This window comes from Anser anser (assembly GCF_964211835.1).
Source record: "Anser anser genome assembly, chromosome: 2".
Taxonomy (NCBI): domain Eukaryota; kingdom Metazoa; phylum Chordata; class Aves; order Anseriformes; family Anatidae; genus Anser; species Anser anser.
In genome coordinates, this window is record NC_139721.1 from 137,572,173 (window position 1) to 137,594,854 (window position 22,682).

Below are 22,682 nucleotides of genomic sequence, written 5' to 3' on the forward strand. Positions count from 1 at the left end.
TTTTTACTGACTTATCTTGAAGTCAGGTGCAACATCCTGTCCAAGTCATAGATAGTAAACTGGAAAAAATCCTTTATTTGCACCCAGGCAAAAAGAAACAGCTTATCATCAGTGGTGGGATTAGAAATCATAACTGTTCTTTTTGATACTACACTGTAATAATCTACAAGCTTTCTCGTCCTATCTCTTCAGAATAAGAAAGATTATTTCCATGGCTGACATCAAACTTTGGCAAGCTGCCAATATAAAATTTTGGTTTCTGAAAGCCATTTTCTAGAAGAAAACTAGGATTCACGCAGACTCATCTGTCTGTATGAGAATCTTGTATCCCCAGAAATAGCTTATCCCCTGCTATTAGCAAACTGCAGGAACTAATCTCTGTTTTGGCTTTGCAGCCTCTGTTGGGCTTTGATGGAGCTTTAGCTCATACAATGTGTGGAAAGAATTTGGAGGGGGAAAACAAAGTTCTTGCAGACCAACTTTTTGTAGAAAGTCAGTATGAAGATCTTGTTAAAATTTGTAAGACCTCAGTTAAACAGGATAGTTAGATTTCTCCCAAGCCCTCGTTATTAACTGTGGTTCAAGCAAGGCATAGTTGTGTGGGCAGTGTTGTGTGCCCCAGCTTAGAAATGCAATTATCAGGGAAAACATTTTCGGAAGAGTAAAAGTGTTTGTCTCTTTGTCAGCTTTGCTCACTGCGGGAGACCGGCCTTTCTTTGCAGCATTCTTCTTTTCCTCTGTCTGCTCCAAACTGCTTTTCGTTGAAATCAATACCAAATGTTGACTTTGTTTGAATGGCACCATTGGCCTAAAGTAAGGCCAAAGTTAAATCAGCAAAAAATCTTCTTACAACTTTAAAATTGATAGCAATTAAAAAGTTGTTTAATTTCATTTACATTTTTGGGCCAAAATTTTATTACTGTTTAATCAGCAGTATGTAATATAATTAAGGACTGAGACCTGGAATTAAGTCCTGAAACAGCATTCAGAAATGAATCTACTTCAAAATATTTTTCACTTAAAGATCAGTTCAATTAAGTGCACATATTCATCAATATGGAAATAAATAGAACATAATCTTATCCCAGAAAATTGGCCATATTTCAGATATTTTGCATGTCTTTCAATCTTTGTTCCGCCTTCACAAATTCAGAAGTTCAGCAGACGGAGGTGGTGTTCAACCATTATGAATGCTGCTGGACAATGCTCATTCCCAAACTGAGATCAGCTTAAAGAATTTAATATTAAAAATGAAGTTGCCAAATAATTTCATCCTAAAATGTTATTTCTATAATTTAAATGCCATATGAGATATTTATTATAAATGTCTGCTTGAACCACTGCTACCTATAAAGGCAGAAAAACTCCCAGTAAGGCCCCAATGTACATTATGCTGCCAGTATCACTTATCTTGCAATGGTTAATACCTCCTGTTCAAACAGAAAGATGCAAACTTGCTGCCTGAAAAAAACACAGTCCTGCTCTTCCAGAAATGAGTCCTACCAGTTAAGCAGTTTTTCCAAAGAGCTGTCACTGCAACTACTGTAAAAGGGACTCAGTACAAAGATAAAAGGGACTCTTTATAAAGATAAAACACTCAGGAGTTCTGCTAAGATGGAGCTCTGTATTTCTGAGTATCCAGCATCAAGAGCAGCTCCAAAATAGCACCATCATGTGTGAGGGACTGGTAGTCATCATCTTTCCTTTGAAAATAAAAACTGAAAGAGCAACTTAATGGCAGTTAAAATCTCAGCACTGAGTATACATCACAAATTGTTAACAAATCCAAACGGAAGTTTCCTAGAAGAAAATCAAGACCCCTTAACATGCAAAAGGACTTTTTAAATCACTTTTGTCTATCTGCCAGTAACTCCTTAACTACCCCAGAGTAAATTTGATGGCTTTCCAATCAATATTTATGGAAAAAATAAAAATAAAAAAGATGCATCCTGTAAAAAGATACAATAAGCAGACCCATTAAGTAACCATATTCACAATGAAAATGAAAAGACTGATTTATATATATCTTAGGATAGGTAAGGTTAATAGAGACAAGAAAATAGAGCACAGATAATACCAACCTGTTTGTAATTCACTGTGTTAGATAGTCTAATACGTTACTAAGATTCCAAAATACAATGATAGGAAAATAACACATTTGACATTGTTTACCTGGAAATGCTGCTGAATTCAGGTCTTATTACCGCAGGCCCTGCAGGAGTGCAGCAATTAGAGCATTCAGCTGACCCGTACAGCAGCATGCAGAAGTGACAAACATGCCATGAGATGACAGTGGTTCATGTGCAATCTGAGCATCAGTCTCTTACCGGTTTTAATGTCGTCCGTTTCAGAGAAATTACCTTAAATCGAGAAAGGAACACATAAAGTGCAAATAAGCCCAGTAATATTTAACTGAATAATTCAGTAAGTATTTGGTTTGAGTTGATCAACATAATCGTTTAAACAAGTCTGTTTATGAAACATCTTTCTCACATTGTTTCTGCTCAAGTGTATGATGCAGGACTGTTTGATCACGTGTAGCCTGATATTATATTCAATCCTACCTGTGTGCTAAAAGAATAAAAATAATGAATAGGCCTTGGTTTGCAGGAAGTCTGAGACCTGTGCTTACTGAAATCAAAGGGAAATATATTCCTCCAGTTTCAAAGGGAAGGAATTCAGCTACTTCTATCTGAAAAATGAGAAGGTTCAGATGTGTATTACTTAAAAATTACTGAATAATGCACATGCTTCAATACAGGAACAAGAAAAAAATTAAAGCTGGTCTTTAATAGTCTCTAAATTTTGTTTCACATTTTTGTGTTTAGCATTTACTTACATTTGTAAGAATTTGGTATTTTCATGATGGGCATATATCTGAAAAATTGCACACAGTGATTTTTATCAACTCCTAGAGCCAAATGCCTAGGAATTGCAATGCCTGGAAGTTCAGAGTATAATAAGCTCAGCTGAACCAAGTGTTTGTCTTGTTCTATATTTCACAGAAAACGAAAATTAAAAAAAAAAAAAAGTATCATTACTCTGTTTCAAAAGAGATTGAAAACATCCTAATCTTCCAAGCTGAATCTTTGCTTTCATACAAGCTTTCCTTTATGTCTTTTGTTTTAATCAACAGAACTTGATCACATAAAAAGAAATTTTCTACTCTTTTAGCTAGGAGGTATTATTCAAAATTTACTTGGTATATATGGTATTTATAACTTAAATGGTACCTTAAATAAATAGCTTAAATAAGATGGAAATATAAAAATAGTTAATTTTGTTATTAATTCAGGTTAGAGACTAATACTCCTCTGAGAAATCAGGGACAGAAAATGCAATTGCATAGGATTCATATTCAGAGCTTTGACACATGCTGTTTTAATGTACATGGGGTATCAGTAAGACCTCTTTTGAAAAAGCAGGGCCACTAATTGCACCACTTTGCTTTCTACATCAAGACAAAACACAGATGATTTATTTCATATGCAATGGAGCACCTTCAATTAAACATCCTGATGGAAGTTCTACTGTCCTGGTATAGAGGCAGTTGGTCACTGTCCACCCAGCTCTGATCCCTTAGTGAGGAAAGAGTTTCAGTAGGGAAGTCTTCCCAACAATAGTAGTAAACATCACGCAACTTACCCACAGTCAGGCGGTATTCTTTAACCTCGAGGAGACTTCAGATGTCATCAGAAATCACAGCACCTTCGTGTGATGAAGCCTGCCTCACTGTTCAGGGTGTAGGTGGCTTTCAGCTGCCCTTCTGCTTCTGCTGTCCCTGCAAGGCTTATGGCTGCCTAGGCAGAAAGGGATACCACTTACAGTGTGGTGCTTGGTGGACTAGGAATCAGTCACTTCACTAACATACAATACAACAGCCACATGTGTAATGCTTACATCTCCTGAAATACGACCATAGCAAATAGGTGGGATGTACGTTAATGCTGTACATTCCTCTTAAAGACAGGAACATTGTCGGTATCAGGATACCAACCTGTATTTCATCCTGTTGGCCATTAGCCTAAGGAGTTAGTTCGGTATTCGTTACTAGAAGCCCTGGTAGTGTCTGGGACCTATTGTGAGAGCTCCAAGCATCTGTCTTTCTACTGTCATCTTCCATGATTTATGCACCTGAATTTCCCTATGGAAGTCTGGTGTGATGTTATTTTGGTTTCAGCCCAATCTTCCTGATTATGCAAAAGCAGCTTTTGCTATGGATTCTCATTTATACATGGAAATCCTCTCCTGACTTTTGCATTTTGTCAGCCAGAATCCACTGCATGTGAGCGTACAGTACAAAGGTGACAGATGCATGGCTCAATGTCTCCCCATCAAATGTTTGTAGAGGGAAAAAAAACAAAACAAACAAAAAAAAAACAATGTAACTCCATTGGCTAGTGTTTCATGATGTACATTGCAACAAACAGTCAGACACACTTAGCTTAATGGTGCACCTATATCTCAAGGTCAAAGTTCAGAATTTTCCATCTAGATCCTTGCAGTGGCTCATTCCAAAAGGACAGCGTCTGTAGATCTCCCTTTCTTTCTTTATGCTCTGAAGATGAGGGCATGGGAGAACAGAAATGTGGTACAAGACAAATAGTGGAGAAGCTGGTCTGTCTGTGCTCTGTGACTACTACAGGTGTGTGTCTATGCTGTGCCAGAAATTACTATACACAGAGTGGGATACAGATTGCAATGCTGTCAGGGCTGGAGGCAATCATTTGCCAGGACTACATGGCTGGAGACCTATGAAGTATCTTTAACAACTGCTGTTACAGACAAACATATGGGTCAATAGCAATAAATAAAAAAACAATGACATCTTTTACTTCAACTTGTGTGTATTTTGATTTGTTGTTAGCTTACAGACCTTGTTCTAAATGGAGTGACATATGCTATTTATCTCATTCTATTAAAAGTCCAATTAGGACATGCTCTCCAGTTTTCCAGAGCACTCAAATTTCACCCATTACTGCTACCAAAGGAATCATGAAAGAGTGTTGTTGCATTTAATAGAGCTTTTTACATTTAAATAAGCTTCCAAATTTATGGCAGAAAAGGGAGCAGACATGGTTCAGTGATCTCTGTAGCAATATTGCCAGAAGACAGGTTAAAAGCTTGGTCCACTACAGTAGTTGTTTGTATCATATTTACATCATATTTATATGTGCAATTATATATTTCATTGATAATTCTTTGATGGTTGCATGTTCTGTACATACCCATTGATTTGAAAGCACGGTAAAACCCTGTAGTTACTAGTGAAAAACAATGAGTATTTGTGCTAATTGATGTTAGACTATAGGCATTGCCTGAAGTCTTGTAGGCAGTTGCCCACAGTTTTTGACCTCTGTTGAATTGCATTCTAAGCACAGAACATGTGTGTACATTCTCTCTTGTGGTATTGCAGAAAAGTTTTGTGGACATTTTCAGTTGTATTTCTGCCCTGTTCTGTAGTTGAGGAGAAAAAGTAGCTTGAAGAGAAAGTACGTTTGCTCAGGTGAAATCCAGTCATGCAAGGGGACAGCAAACAACACCTGAGTACAGCACTAGCAAGAGCAATGTGCATTTTCTCTGCCTGTAATAAAACTATATTGGTAAAGAGCAATCCCAAATACCTCCAGTGGAGCTTTTCTAGTACTCGGTAAGACTTTTTTTTTTTTCTTTCAGTGACATGACTTAAATAAAAAGGCTCTGACAAATCTTTTCACTGCATTGGCCTTCTCTCGCAATTGTACTACATTGTTTTCCCTGAATGGAAGCTAATAGTCTAACCTAAATATTTTGTGGGCACATGAATTTATAATTGTCATTGGCTGGGTCTGAAAGTAGGTCATGGTGAACAATCTGCTCTATTCCTTGTATTTTTTACCAGATATCAACCCCCTAAAATCTGTATTATTATAATAAACCATATTAATGGCAGAAATATATTATCTTAATGTGTCTTACGCTGACTTTAAAGACAAAAGTGATGTCTGTGGTTCATTTCCTGTATAGGCTTTTTCCCATGTATTTTTGACTTTTTTCTTGCAGAATTCAGGTCATAAATTCTTTCATGAAAATAAAGTCTTGTTTGTGCTGCTCATTATCAAAAAGCAAGTTCATGAGACAGTCACAGGTATTACCACTTTTGAGCCAACATCTGTTTTCTGTTGCACAGTCTAACACTAATGAACTAAATAGAGCAGGATTACCGATCTTTTCATTAGTTAGACTGACATTGGTAGTACTATACCAAAAGATAGTTTTACTGAATGTAGACTAGATTATTCAAGAAAGACATGCTATGAAACCATGTTACGTTACTGGCTGAAGCAAAATGAGCAGATTATTTGATTTTGGACCATTGTTTCAACTCAAATGTCAAATAAGGAGCCTACTCTAGTAAAATTACTCAATATAGACAAATGGTTGGGCACCAGTTCTACTTAAAATTTCAAGAAGCAACCCTCATTTGTCACATCATAGGAACAGCAGGATTGTTCAGATACTCTGCCATTAGTATCGGCATTTTTGTTTTCAAAAAAAATGTGGGATTCCTCACTGACTGCAACTCAATCTGGATTATTGACTCCATTCATTAAGAGCAGAAGTAAAGTCAAATGATTTAAGCATGATGTGATTCCTGGAGTAGAAATCTATAACCAGAGCTCAATAAGCCTAGCCTAATTTTGTAGCAAAAGGCTGAGGAATTTGCAGACACACAATACAGCCATTTATATATGCTGTTAAACTTCTGAGATAAATTTCAGACAGGTGTTTTACTAAATAGATATGGAAAGCAATTAGCACAATATTCACTGACAACAAATTAAATCATTATAATGTTGCACAAGATTTTCCAGCCTCATATGTTATGGACCTCTGTGCTGTTAGTATGGGCTTGCAGTATGAATATATTTAAAAGAGGTGTGAATAGCATCTTCTGGAAAGGATCCAGCTGGAAAAGAAAATAAAGGGTAGGGAGAAAGTGCTAAATTTAAGGAAGGGTACTAAGACTACAAGGGCTGAAAGAAGAGGTTTTAGGACATAAAACCATGAAAAAACAAGTTCTACTGCTTGCTTCTTTGCTGTGAGCTGTGCTCTTAAATATGAATAGTTGAGATGTTTTTTCACAGCTGAAATATCAGCTTCTCGTGTAACTCATTCTACAAAGAGATTGCTTTTGTAGACCCTTTCATTCCTTGCTTCCCAAACAAGACCACCCATTCCCTGTCAGATCCAGGCAGCAGAGCTATTCAAACACAGAACTTCTTGAGTGCTAACTCTACTCCTGAGTTCATTTGTCATTTTAGTGACATCTTTGCCTTGTAGCTCTGTGAAACACCTGCTCAAATGGGATCAACATATGAGGCTACAAAAGTGGTATTATTCTGCTCATGCTGAAATCAATTGAGTTAAGCAAAAAACAATTAAACTGTGTGAAAAACTTTTCTCTCAGTAAAGGAATAAAGGAAGAAAACATCCAGATGCTGTTTGCAGTCCACAAATAGTAATATGTGGATTTTACATTGCTTTATTGCTTGTGCATATGTAATGTTTGAGCAATCAAACGCAGGACTAGATCTTACTCCAAGAAACCAAAGAGAGTTGGGCCTCTCACTACCTTGGTGACTTGGATGACCCATCAAAAATAACCCTTTAGGTACTTTTCAAACTGGTGCTGTCTGAAAAACATACTGGATAGGAAGGTGAAGTGCCTCATCAGGATGAATGCATGGCAAGCTTTAGGCAAAAGCTACAAGCTGCTTATAAGCAAATAAATCCTGAACTCTGCATCACCAGCAGGCCAAATCAACACTGGAAGGAGGGCAAAAAGCCCCAAGACACAAACTCTGCAGAGCCCATAAAAGCTAAGCTGTCTTAAATTCCCTGTATCTTGAGTTTTTATACAGCCCTTCAGAAGTATACACACACACGTGGATTCAACGAGACAGTCGGGGTGTCAAGCAAGGTCAGCCCTAGCTGCTGTTGAATAGACTGTGCTGACTTCTTTCCAAAGCCATCAGAAATCTTTTCTGGATCTTAGTGCTCATCCAAATAAGCTTCCCTTTTGTCCTCTGTCTGCTATATAAAGTACTTTCCATATGAAGGCACTTTATCTGGCAATGTAATTTATGGAAGAGACCATCTATTATTTTTCCACATGAAGCTTTTGATCATGGATGGATATTTGAAGTTATTAACAGCACTGAGAGGCTAAAGTTTCAGGTCTTTTTACTCGTTGCCAGTGAAATAAATGCTAACATTGGCAACCCATGGTTTAACAGGAAAAATCTTGCTGAGAATTACAGACTACTTCCAGGTTTTTATTTTGAAAAGCTTTACAAATTGGCTGCTATATTGGAGTCATTTCTTTTCCTATTTGTCTCTATCATTTGTAGTCCAGATTATCTTTTATCTCAGCAGCTGGATTTGATAGGAATATTTGGGGCAACCCTATTCCTAGCTGTCCAAAAGTGTCCAAGTGCTCTATAGGCTAAACTGAAGAACAGCCCCATGGCACCTGCATGTGTCGAGGCTGTGCTCAGAAAAGCAAAATTGCCTCTGTATTTTCAGCTGACTCAAAACTTGGAAGCTAATCCTCATTAGTGACTTCAGCTGACATTTTGGAATTGCTTCTGAATTCCTTGCCTAATGGAGCCAGAAATTCAGTTTAACAGCCCCAGCAAAATAAATCCCTGCTAAACACAGGCATTAGCCAGTGTGTATCAAGATTTTACCAAAAGCAAACCTTGGCACAGGATAGCATTCAGAGTTAGTTTTGGCAGCCTTAAAAAATACATTATGTTGGAAGTGATCATAAATGGGCCTTGTCTGATTTGCTTGAGAATTGCAATGGCCCCGCAGGCTTCCAGTCCTAACAGTGGAGCAGGTACAAGCCAGACGAGATGCTGATTTACCCACCACCATGTGTCTCATTGGCTGTGGCTCACTAGACGCTTCAGAGCAGGCCTTGCTCCCCACCCATGCCCTAAGACAAAATTAGGCTATGCATTTTCTGTCTGACTAGAATCTCATGTACAGAACCGGTGCATGAAAGGAAAGGAAAATCAGAAAATGAATTTGAAATAACCACAGTAAGTGGGACAGTGACAGTGCCAAGAGGCCAATGAAATGATCTGTATTACATGTAACAGGTTCTGAGGAGCCACTTTTGCCAATATTGACAATAACAAGTCATTTCCAAGTTCTGCCATGCCATTTTCCTTTTGAAACTGAGTGGGTTAGCTTCCCATAGCTGTCCCAGAGCTCCATTTAACAAGTATAACGGAAGAAGGAAAACCCTGGGCTCACAGAAAAGCAGTCCTGCTGGCTTGCATCTATGTTGCAGGTTTTGTTGAAGGTGGTGAAAACCTTTACATTCAGGAGGATCCAGCACTGAGACAGCCCCCGACATAGTGAGCAGCAAGAGCAAAATGTCTATCTGCAGTCTGAGAGGCTGCCCAAATTCTCATTGTAACTCTGAGTTCCTGTTGTCTTCAGATTGCAGGACAGAAAGAGTTCTTAAGTACAGTTTAAAGTAAGCAAAGCTTCACTAAATCCTCAAGAACTCATTTGTGGTAGCTCATCCTAGTAGAAAGGCGCAGTCAAACATCTACAAATCCAATGCCTGTAGTCTGCCCATCACAGGGTCCAGCATTGTCCCTATCTGTCCGGCTGTGAAAGGGCTTATTTCTCTGTTGTACTGCGTTCCTCCTACTTCATGATGTTTTTTTGTTGTTGTTGTTGTTTTTTGGTGTTTTTTTTAGGAACATTACATCCACCTGTATTTTCTGGCACCTGGTGTGCCAGAAAATAAAGTAACTTCCAAAGACCTGAATACCTGGGGACCAGTAAAGCTTCTGTGAGAGGTGGTTGGCCATTGATAGTCCAGTGTGTGCAGATCTGTGCAAGGTCTTTGCTGAGACTCTGAACTCCACAGGTGGAGTTTATGAATATTTAAGAGCAGAAGAAGTTTAAGGTTTTTTTAAGAGGTTGCCAGAGCTGCTGTATCTATGCCTTGGTTACAGGTCTGGAAGGACGTTTGGGACAGAGAATCAAGTCTTTTTATAAAATTTTCCAGGAATATGTGAGTGATTTACACAAATAATGGCTTCTCTCACTGTTCAGGTAATTCCCATTCCGTCATCTCTTTTCCGTGCTAATTTACAGAAGAAAAGATGAGCTGTAAAGAAAACACTAATCTCCTCCCTGCAAGTCGATGAAAAGACCCGTTCCTCCCCTTATTCTAACCCGAGCAGGTGTGTACACTATGAGACTTGCCTGCATATTTATCATGGAAATAAAGACTTTTTGTGTGTGTTAGTCTGGAATTCATCATAGGATTTTAATTTAAATGGCTAATAACTACCTCTTGGTAAAATAGCAGTTCATAGTAATTTATCATGTGTAAATTGCTCTGTTAAACTTTTGTAATGAATGCATAATGCCATAGTGAAAAATATGCAGGTTTTTTCAAAATCGAAACTAGGAATTTAGACTGCTAATATTCAATCTAAAGCTTTACAGTAACACTGCTGCAATTCCTGGCAAGGACAACATCGTAGTCAAGCAGTACTGCTGTGTTATTTAATTATTCCACAGCAATTGATGGAGATAATTTTGTTTTTACTGACTTGTAAAAGTCATGACCATGTTTTCTTATATGTGCATCATTACATCATCATATCTTCATCTGTCATTACATTGTTTGTAAAAATAGTGTAAAATGTAATGACAGCTTTGGGTCACATCTATTTATTGTAGTTTAGGTATGGTAACAGAAATATCAGTGCTGCAGTAGACTCAATAGTTTAAGAGTATAGGTAAGGTAAGATTTGCCACCAGAGGTAATATCTCACCAAGCAGACCAATTGGTGTATCTGTAAAAGTTGGCCAACGCCTCAAACATGCAAAGCTTTCTTCAGAGACTGTCACAAGATGACTTGCGTGCCCCGAAGTTTCTTTGTCTCAGTTAGGTCTTTTAAAACATCTTGTTAGAAACAGCCCTTCCAGATCAGTGGTAACATATTCTGACTTCAAATCACATTCAGGATTTCTAATCATTATTAGCAGAGTTGCTATAAAATTAGAACCAGACTTGAGAAAAAAGTGTTAGTGTTTCAACACAGGCTCATTTTTGTCAGGATAGAAATGAAACCTACATCCAACTGTTACAGGCTATGCCAAAATGGGAACAAAATGCTCTAAATGTGTGTCATGTGCATTTGATTTATAACAATCCACTCACATGATTTTTCACACTTCATATGATTTATATAAAAACAGTGACATAATAAGAAAGTATAATATTTTTCTTGCTATTTTGCCCACCCCATAAAATATTCACTTACTTCAAATAATCTATAGGAATGTATGGTTATGAAAAAAAGGACCAGTGGGAGTTTGCCTGGGGAAGGATTGAATGGAAAACTGAAAAAGAATTGGCCACAAGTAAATATTAAATAGATGTTTTTCTTTCCAGTATATGCTGAAGCTGAAAGAAAACTTTTAACAAATTTTCAATGGATGGAATAATAATTAAAAAAAAATGTATCAATCCAAAAAAGTATTGATCCTAGAAGGAAGAATGTCACATGTTTAGTTGTACTCATCCACATAAATGAAGATTCTGTTAATGTGACGCAGAAAGAATCTGGGAACTGGAAAAAGTTCAACCCTTATTGTGCAGTTTTTCTTGCTTCTCTTAAATTTTTCACATGTACTTTCGAAGTGCATCTAGGACTGCCTTTTCAAGATATTGTTATTCCACTGAACGTGTTAAAATATTTCCAAACGCATTGACTGGCATGGACTGTGCTGTACATACAGACTAGGTCTCATGTACAGTACAGTCATGATGCAGGTCTGGGAGAATCATAGGACAACCAAGCAGGTGTTTTTTCCTTAACTCACTCACAGAGTTTTGACTTAACCTGTTGTAATATACTTCAGTATATTTAACAATGCTCGTTTAGCTCTACCCCTCACAATTCTCTTTGAATTTTCTCTTTATACTAATATTATTAATGTTAGCCTCAAATGCTGTTTTGCAGATGATAAGTACTCTGAAAACTAAGAGAATGATAGATATGGATTCATCCCAATGATCTGAGTTAATTTTTCAGGATATGCAAAAGATTATAATCTGACATAAATGTATGCAACTCCACTGAAGTCACTGCTCTGCTGCATGGTAATATTTGTCCCAAGCTTCTGGAGGTGTGCAAGCTGCAGTGTCACCAAGATTACATTATAGCATACCTGCTGTTTCTGCAAACACTGCTGTAGATATCTCCAAAAAAACTGCAAGCACTTTAGAAAACACCTCTTCTTACTGTGCTTAAAAGACTAAGATTGTTCTATGCTACTGTGTGCGACGATAAACCACAGCTTCACAGCATAGCGAAATAGCAAGGAAATATTGTGCTTTAAGGAATGTTTAGTGGTGAACTTGACATTTGTGCAGTATGGCTGCTTTCATCCATTGTGTGGCAGACCACTAGCCAAAGCTGCTTCATTTAATCCCATTATTTAAGCACTCATAAAGTAGCAGAAATGCTACTCTATAGACCTTGCTCATATGCTTTGTTTCACATCTTTTTCTCCTTCTTTGTTCTGTAGCTAGAAATTATTTGATTTTAACATGACAACATTTACTGGCACATAGTAGGGTTTCTTTAAAAATTTGATGATGTTGTTTGTTTGTTTAAAAAGTTTATTTAAAATGTTTTTATCTTATTATCCACTACTGAAAAAAGAGCTACTAAAATGATAAGTCATACTTGAGATATTTAAGGATTTTATTTAACATTAGCAACACAAATCTGATTGTAAAAAACAAACAAAGAAAAAGGCCTCAGCATCTGCTATGAACAAAGTTGCTGAGAATCTGAATTAATTCTTGCATGAACCGTCATGGCTTTGTTACAGTGAGATTATTTTAAGAGTGTATACTCTGAGTACAGACTAAAGAGGATGGGCTCATTTTCCAGAGACAGTGTGATCCACTGCCTGTACTCCATTATGGCTTGTGTACAAGTGTAATTGCACATGTTGCACACCGCAAAAGTACCAGATTCGTTTTTCTTTTAATTTCTATTTCACAAAAGCTTAAACTGACCTTTAGCAGGGCATCTGTTCTCCTCTTCCTCTCCCTCTCTTGCCAACAACATCTTTCTGCACCCTTCCTTTTACCAGTGCTTGTATCACTGGAGCCTGTGGGAAGTCCAGAGTGCTGCAGAGGCAGAAAACATCACTCACGCCAGGGCACTCCAGAGTTCAACTTCCGCTGGAGTAGCTGTGTGGGACATGTGTTCACAACACCAGCACGAGGAAGAACTAGGGACATGTGGCTGAGGCACAGTAACCCCCAAAGCAATAGGTTATGATATTTATTGCAGCTGTAAATGCCTATCATTTATATTTAAAGATCAATTCTACAATATCCTATTCTATTCTATTCTGTTCTGTTCTGTTCTGTTCTGTTCTGTTCTATTCTATTCTAATTCCATTCCATTCCATTCCATTCCATTCCATTCCATTCCATTCTATTCTTTTTTTTTTTTTTTCTGTTTTAAAAAACAAGGAAACAAGGATGACTTTTACTTGGGATAGCTATAGCTTCATGTCCAGCCAAAACCGGAGATCCGTTACTATGATTACAAAATAGGATTTTATACATTGTTCCTACACCCATTCCTATGTAAAACAGAATGATTTTACCAACTTCAGAGAACTGAAAGTACAACAAGGGACAGGGAGTCCTGTGGAGGCTAACCTCCAGAAGTCCTTCAAATACTCCTGTTAATGGAGGGCTAAAATATGTCCTGGGCTAAAATATGTCATGTTTTACACCTTCCCAGAGTACATTTGAAAGAAACGACAGAATCCAGTCTTTGTAAGTACTGCAAACCTTGTGTACCAAGAAATCCGCCAAAGTACTTTACTAGTCCCTTTGTGAAATTTTCATTCCTTCCACTTTCTTTTAAGCCTCATAAAAGCTCTTGACCAACAGCCAGGAGGGGGATGAGGGATAGCTTCCTAAGTACTAAAAAAGTAGTAGTTTTCTTGGCTACTATTATGTGATACAAATCCTGTCCCTTTGCATCAGCCATTAGAGAATACAAAAGCACAGTATATAATTCTCATTCAAAGCACATTTCTTGTATTTTTTGTTCTTTCAAAATACAGTTGTCTGTCATCTAGTCTAATAAGAGCCATCTTCCTCATTTTCTGTAGTGTGTATGATCACCTTGACCGCCCAGATGTGTAGTGTGTGGGCTTTTCAAAACTTGTGATTACCCCAAAAGTAAGTACAGCCAAGTTTGCAGCTACTTTCTCTTTCTTCCTCTGTTTGTTCAATTTATTGTCAATGATTTGGTTAAAGAGAAGCCTAGGGTAAAACAGACCCTTCCTGTTCACTGTGTTTCAATAGGAAAATGAAGCCTCAAACATTGCACCTCCCATGTAATCCAAATGAGTCGATGAAGTAGATTTATTTGGTCACTTGATCTGTGCAGCTCCGAAATTGCCTATTTGCCATAGCTAATAGTTTCCACTTGTTAACATAGCACTTGTTAACATAACACATAACACCCACTCAGCTCTACACGTGAAATTCACCGTCCCCAACAGGCAAGATAATGGAAATTAATGGCCTGAGTAACAACTGGATAATCATCAAACCAATCATCATTTGGCTCCCTGATAATGAAATTATCTATCTTCAAGACTACCAAAGAAATGAGATAAGATCTAGCAAGTGACCTAGATGTCTGCAGTTTTCATGTAGCAATACCTTTAGGTGCCCAACACCAAAAATCGAGAATATGGAACCTATATTTCTAAGGTTTTCATATGAAAACTTCAGGAGGATTAGACAAAAATACTGATCAAAGAGCTGTGTAGAGGTAGCCAATACACCTTCAGCCTTGCCTCAGCTTCATAGATGCTTGACTAAACATTGTAAGGCGCCTCATTTCTCCACCTGGGACAGATGGTCACCAGCTTTCTGGCATGTTAGGAAGAACTGAGAGAAGCTTACCATTTCCTTCAGAAATATGGCCTGTCAGAAGATCGTGGTGGCAGTTAAACCACTGGTAGATCATTGCAGGCTAATGGTTAGAGAATGTGCTTGGAAAAATAGGAGGGATTTTCTCTCTTTCTCACAGCTGGGATCACACTCATGGTATTTACTCTGCCTGAAGGGCCTGTAACTACTGTGCTGTGGTACTGGTCTGCACAGGACCTGGGATTATAGAAGTGTGATTGCACGGCTGACTCGTGGCCCAAAGCAATAGCCTAAATTAGGAAACTGTTGGTAAAATATCCAGTTGGAAATAAGAGGATAATTTTAATACTTTTTACCCTAGACTGTGTGTTTGGCAAAACAAAAGCAAACTGGAAACTATGGTAAGGCACAGGGAAAATAAGCACGTGATTGTTGACAGCCAACATGACTTCACTAAGGGCAAATCCTGCCTGACAAATTTGGTGACCTTCTACAACAGGGTTACAGCATTAGAGCATAAGGGAAGAGCAACTGACATCAGCTACCTGGACTTGTGCAAAGCATTTGACAGTCCCACGTCATGCTTGTCTCTAAATTGAAAAGACATAGATTTGATGGATGAACCACTTAGTGGCTGTATGGTTGCATTCAAAGAGTTGCAGCCAATGGATCAATGTCCAGACAGAGACTAGTGGATGAGTGGTGCCCCTCAGAAGTCAGTATTATTTGCCATCTTTATCGGTGACATGGACAGTGGGATCGAGTGCACCCTCAGCAAGTTTGCTGATGACACCAGGCTGCGTGGTGCAGTTGACATGCTGGAGGGAAGGGATGCCATCCAGAGGGAGCTGGGCAGGCTGAGAGGTGGGCCTGTGCAAACCTCATCAAGTTGAAGAAGACGAAATGCAAGGTCCTGCACCTGAATTGTGACGATCCCAAACACGAATACAGGCTGGGCAATGAGTGGATCCAGAGCAACCCTGTGGAGAAGGAGTTGGGGGTATTGGTGGACAAAAAAAAATGAATATGAGCTGGAAGTGTGCACTTGCAGCCCAGAAAGCAAACCGTATCCTGGGCTGCATCAAAAGAAGTGTGGCCAGCAGGTAAAGGGAGTTGATCCCCCCCTCTACTTCACTCTCACTAGAACCCACCTGGAGTGCTGCATCCAGCTCTGGGGCCCCCAGCACAGGAAATACATGGGCTTGTTGGAGTGAGTCCAGAGGAGGGCCACAAAACTGATGAGAGTGCTGGAGCACCTCTCCTGTGAAGACAGGCTGATATACCTGGGGTTGTTCATCCAGGAGAAGAGAAGGCTCTGGGGAGACCTTACAGCAGCCTTCCAGTACATTAAAAGGGTCTACAGAAAAGCTGGGGAGGGACATTTTACAAAGGCATGTCGTGACAGGACAAAGAGTAATGGTTTTAAACTACAAAAGGGTAGATTTAGCTTAGGTATAGAGAAGAAATTCTTCACTCAGAGGGTGGTGAGGCACTGGCACAGGCTGCCCAGAGAAGCTGTGGATGCCCCATCCCTGGAAGTGTTCAAGGCCAGGCTGGATGGGGCTTTGGGCAACCTGGTCCAGTGGGAGGTGTCCCTGCCCATGAAACTAGAATTTGGAACTAGATGAGTTTAACGATCCATTCCAAGCCAATTCTATAATTCTATGAAATGGACCTGCAACCTCCTCCTAGGATCCAAATTCCCTAAATGTTCATCAACAGGGGCTGCTATCTTGCCCGTGTCTTCTTGAGTAGCTTCTCCCTTTTTTTTCCTGCTCCAGCATTGATGCAGGCAGAGCAGGCTGATGTCCTCCTGCGCTGGGTGGCAAGATTCTCCCCAAGAGGATCTACAAGCCTCTGTGCTAGTTTTGAAATCCTGGAGACCTTGGGGTTAGAGGTGGCTACACAGCTATTCGCCTTGAGAAAACTTCTCAGCAATGGTACGGAAGCCATCAAAAAACATGCAGGCCAAGAAAGGAAGTAGAAAGTGAATTTTCAGAGTCTTGAGGGGTAAGACAATCACAGAAAAAGTAATATTTTCACGTCATTCTTCTGTACTTTGTCACAAATCCTCCAAGTCCTGTTTTGTGCTATTAAAATCTTTTCTTCTTCCAAAGGTATTGTGAAATATGGCTTTGCAGAATTATCAGAGCAGAATAATTAAATGAGTTTTTTCCAGTTCATCCTTCAAAAAGCCTTTCTTTCTAACTTTTTCTTCAGACCTCAGCAAATAAATGTTGATCTGCTGCCCTCTCTTGAATCTTTCCTCTTACACCACTTTCTGACTAAATTTGACCCTCCTTATTGGCCATCTCAGGCCACTTGTGCAAATGACTGAGGTGGTAGTGTTGTAACCCTTTTGGGTAAACAGATTATAATTGTAATTAAAGCCCTTTTCAGTTTAATATTACAACTGAGAAAACCAGGACAAAGCCAAAAAAGGTGCCATTACCAAATGGGATATTGTGCTGGTCCTTAGATGAGCTTCAGGACTAATCCCAAGGTGTCCATGTCCACTATAATAGCTGAAGCAGGAGGAATATCTTAGCACATAATGAGCGATGCTACATTAACAAAGAAATAGAGAACAATATTCTAGTTTAAAAAATAGACTGGGATTTCATACATTATTATAAGCAACAAAGGATGAAGAATTAATATAATCATGGAAATGTACTGGGCTTTAACAGTGTCCCTATGATTAATCACTACATATGGATGTTCTGAACCTTAAATGTATGAAGCACATTATATTATCTTAACTTCAAGCAAGGATATTGCTTGACTTGAGGAAAAAAGATAAACTGTAGAGAAACATGAACTGAGACAGCACCTAAAACCTGCTTGAAAACTTCAGCAAATGAAACAAAATTTGGGGTATTTGATCCACATAATAACCATTCTCATGTTAGCTCCAGTGATCCCAATAGCTATCAGTATATTCTCTAAAAATCAAGATGTTTATTGCAATAAGCATCGTCTCAGGGAATCCTCAGGAATACCTTGAAACATCTGCAGTGAAGAATCATCTAAAATACCTATGCATAAAACAGCTTAAAATTTTAGAATTTGTTTTTCCTCCCTCTCTATTGGTAAATAACAAAGAAACAAGCAAACACATGTTCTCTTTAAAGTGTAGTTTAAAAATAATTTCCTGACCTACTTCATTGCATGGTCCTATCAAGTGGCTGTGGGGGTAGCACAAGTCAGGTGGCAATAAGCAGCCAGAAGACAAAGGAAAGACATACCAAAGCCAGAATGTGGTAGAGTCATGACATGAATATGTGCTAAGAACCAGGCTCATTTCTGATTTCTCCCTCTGTGTTCATGGTAGCACAGTTCCAGTGCAGCTATGCCCTGCTTAAGGCTGCTCTGGGCTTCCCAGCCTCCTTCAGCTGCAAGGAGGCTGCCCATAGCAGCAACAGGAATAGATGTAAATGAGCCATACTTTTTGCACAAGAGTCTCAAACTCAAGGCACTTAAGTGTGCCGCTTTGCACACCCGAGTTTACCTGTCTTGTCACCCCTGAGCCTGGATCTCTGGCAATGGGGCAGAGCTGTGGTGAAGGTGGTCCACCCTTCTGTCCAGAGTCTGACAGGGTCCATCTCGTGGGGCTCCCCTTTCTGTGAATCTTTCTGCCTCCACGCTGTTTCTGCCCTGCCTATATATCACCACTTTTTCCCCGTACCTGCCTTTTCATTTCAATGTGCTCATTATCCTTCATCCAATATTGATGCTAACCCAAGCGTGTGTAGTGCTATGGCCCATTCGTATGGTTGAGTAGAGAAAAGCTACTTCTCAGTCAGGAGCTTTATACTATCATTGTTAAAATCTAGCCTGTTGAAATTGTTGTCACTGGAAAAGACTCCTATGAAAAAGGAAAAAAAAAGAGGTACTGGATTTTAAGTAGCATGTCAGCCATTCTTGTGGTTAGAGCTGGCTCGAAGAAGAAAGACTAGAAATACCAAGACTATATAAGATTTTGTGTGGGAAATAATTCTTACTCATTTACTTGCATGTAGTATCATGTGGCACAGTCATCACGGTTGACAAAGGGGAAAAATAATGTGTTAAATATTTTACAGATTTTTTTTTTTTTATAATTAGGAGGTATGGGAGCAAGAAGTATTTTAAATAGCTTCTTCAGTACGTAGCTACAAATGTTCACAGAATCTCACTAGGCTAAAATTTACATGTAGCTACAGCTGTAATCCAACATAGTGCTGCAAGCACTTCCAGCATTAAGAGCAGGAAAAGTAGATGTATCACAGGTTAACTTCAATTGATATTGATTTGGCTTATGCTTTCTAGATCACAACATTGTGTTCATCTCTGTGCCATTTATAGCAAGTGGTGTATGTTTTAAAAATGTCAACTGGTTGTAGGGCAAAGTCCTCCCTTTACCTACTGTTTAGTACATCCCTGTAGGCGCAGCAGAAGTAACAAGGCTAGCAAGAAGAATAGAAGCACCTGCAAGACTGGCTTTACACCACATTACAGAATGCTTTATACTACAGTGCATAATTGTATGGATACACATATTTATGCATATGTGTCTGCTCATTGGGCAGCTGACCAAGGCCCACTGTTTATACGCCCATGATTTTTTTTGGCAGTTTTTAACCAATATACACTGCAGGAAACAGTATACAGAAGATGGCGTTTTCCAGGCGTTTTCCTCAGATCTAGCTGTCCAATTTTTGCTTCAGTTGAGTTGTCTGTCATTGCAGCTCAAATACGAATATATGGCTGACAGCATAATTATGTATTATTTCTGTGTCATTTGCCTGTCCCATTACCTCTGGCACACCAGAATGTTTCTGGCAAGGCTCAGACAGTAACAAGACCACTTCTTATCAGAGGCAAATCCTCTGAACCCTCTTTTCCATCATTTTGTGTTCATGTAATCTCAGTGACACATGACTGCAACACTCCCATTTGTAGGAGATCACATCCAGATGTATTAGAATGTAGTGGAAGTGACACACCTTTATTACATTTTGAGATTGCGTATTTCTTCTTTAGATGAGGACAGTTGTCTCATATTTTAATTCCCTCTGGAAATGGGTGACATTCCAGACCATTTCAAGATGAAAAAAGCTGTTACAGTTCTGTGGCAGAAACAAATGTTATACAAGTGATTGTGTTGCTCACTACATGTAAAGTAGACTAAGCATCCAAGTTGGTTTGCCTTTTACCCATTAAATTTCTAGGGTTTGGATATGTAGGGTACTCTCTACATTGTTTGCTCAGGTGGAAAACACCTCACTCTTAATTTTTGAGATGCTTCAAGAGTAAGGGTGTGGTAGACAGATCCCTTTCTTACTGTGACAGAAAGTGACCTAAAGACATGTTTCTCACCTGTGGTCCACACACTTCGAGCAGTCTTTACAACATTAATAGGCACAGTGTCTTCACAAAAGCCGTGTTTCTCATTCTAATGCAGAAGTTCTGTTTTTATAAAACTGCAAAAGATGTGTTAATGCAAAGAGTTCCGCTCACTTTAACTCACACAACTGCCATGCGGTATGATGATGTAAGGTGACCCATGGATAGTTTTCCTAGAAAGGAGAGATGGGTGTTGTTATATTAAACAAAAAGAATAACAGAAAGTTGCTGATCAAGTTCCCTCCAAGCCTGTGGAGTCTTGGCCATGCTCTATTTCTCTATTTCTTTTTGTGGCTGAAGCAGTCATTTTTGATGTTGGAGGGTTACTCTGCCATGTGTCTGCCCACAGTTCAGCTGAGCTAGCTGCACTGGGTAGCGTGAAAACCCACTATTTACCTATAGGAATTTATTATAACAAATAAAGTCTAATGCTGGTTTTGTTTTTGCTCTTTAATTCCCAGAAGGGTCAGCTACAACGTGTCTCTCCAGGAAGACTCCACAATGAAAAAAACAACCCACAGTTGCTTCTTACTGATTATCCTTCTTATTGTAAGTACGAGAAAAATGAACTGCTTATGACACCTGCCAAATTTAAACTTGTGGTGATGTTCAGAAAACTAAGGAGTACTGGATTATATTTGTTATAGAGTACAGAAGGAATGAGTTCCTTTGCTGATAAATTTTGAAGTAAGGTTTATAAAGTTTCTAAACAAGATACCTCATAAAAGCTTGAAATTGAATCTACTGTTCCTTGGTGAAACAGAACTGCAAGTCTGAGAAGGTAATGCACGTGATTTTTCATTTTCTTATTTGTAAGAACTGTAGTACAGACCACAGCATATCATTGACTTGGAAACTTAAGTGTTTGAAAACTTCCTTAACATTGTTGTGTGAGACTTTTACTGACTTAAGTAATTGTGGATTTTCACTGTTTATGGTTACTCTGCAAAAAAAGCAATGAAAGCAATAGAAATGGCAAATTACAATGTAAAGTTTAGTTATTTGGTTCAAACACTACTTTCAACTGTTTAATCTCAATATTTCTGTTACTCCAATATCTGCCATGTGACCAGGTAATTATCATTCTAAATATGTAGCAAATTAATTTCTACTTGACTAAATACGTCTCGTGTAAGTTGAATGGTTTCTCTGACCTCTGCTTGTGAAACCTCAAATGGTTCACAGTTATGATAAAATCAAAGACATTGCAGGTAGTCAGAAATGAGGACACTACTCAGATCCTTGGCTGCAGTGCAGTCAGTATATGTCTGAATGATGTTACGGGAAATAAGCATCTCTCTGCCTCAATGTTGTCTGAGTCACTTGCATGCCTGATGCCACCTTTTTCCCCAGTTGTTTCTTTGTTCCTGAAGAAAGGTTCATGTCTTATTCTTCTTGATTGTGTTTTGTTGGCTAGCTCCTCATGCCCCTCTGCTTCTAATCTTCTCTTCCAGCAGCTGAATGTAGAAGTCTCCCCATCAGCTCACACCCTTTCCGGGTATAAATTGTAGAAATGGGGCTATAAGACAGAGTGGGGAACAGCAGACTGCTCTCCCTGATTTGTTTGTTGGATTGTGTCCCTCCTTCTCTTTCAGACTAGCATAACTTGCCCACAGTGCTGTTCACCACTTGCATTTATGTGAACAAAAAGTAGGTTAGGGAAACAGAGAACAGTAAGAGAACAATGGAATAAAACAGTGAAATGAGATCATGGAGAAAACAGAACAGCAAAGAACACCTCACGTTGGTAAAATACTGAATTCATAGTTCAGGATTAGGACCTTCAACCAAAGAAGAACTAGAGAGCAGGAGGAAGAACAGAGGAGAGTTAACATATTTCTGTTAACTTGGTCTCAAAAGTAACTAACACAGAATTAGTTAATGATCTGAAGAATCATCCTTGTGATTGGCAAAAATCTTCTCCCTTGATGCATATCGGAGTATTCTGGTTTTTGTGGCATTTTGTGGCTGTTACATATAGCCCTGCAAGGGACGCACGTAGCAATGCTCTGGCTGGGACATCATGCATGTTCGGAGATCTCTCTAAGCCAAAGAGCCCAACAGACATCAGCTTCCTTCTGTATTTGAATAATCCTGGCTGGTCTACATAGCATAACAGGAGCCTTGGCAAAGAACTGCAATTCTTCCTATAACAAAGTGAAGCCAACTGAAGGAACAATTCCAGGTTATTTTTCTTCCTCAGACAAATGACAGGACTGTAAATATCCTGATAACTAGAATTGTCAACAGATCTTATGGAGTGAGGTGTTCTGACCTACAGCATGGATTT

The 22,682-nt window shown here is 38.9% G+C and overlaps 1 protein-coding gene across 5 annotated transcripts in view; it reads left to right on the top strand.

The window, feature by feature from the left end:
* CALCR (calcitonin receptor) overlaps nt 1-22,682 on the top strand; it is a 185,754-nt gene that overhangs the window by 81,512 nt on the left and 81,560 nt on the right. For 2 of the 5 annotated variants that reach the window (XM_083825417.1, XM_083825421.1), the window contains exon 2: nt 20,854-20,941. In XM_083825417.1, coding sequence (XP_083681543.1) covers nt 20,854-20,941 — 88 coding nt within the window. Of the gene's footprint in view, nt 1-10,122; nt 10,254-14,232; nt 14,303-20,853; nt 20,942-22,682 lie in introns of all 5 variants that reach the window. The other 3 variants (XM_083825418.1, XM_083825419.1, XM_083825420.1) reach the window with 3 other exon arrangements.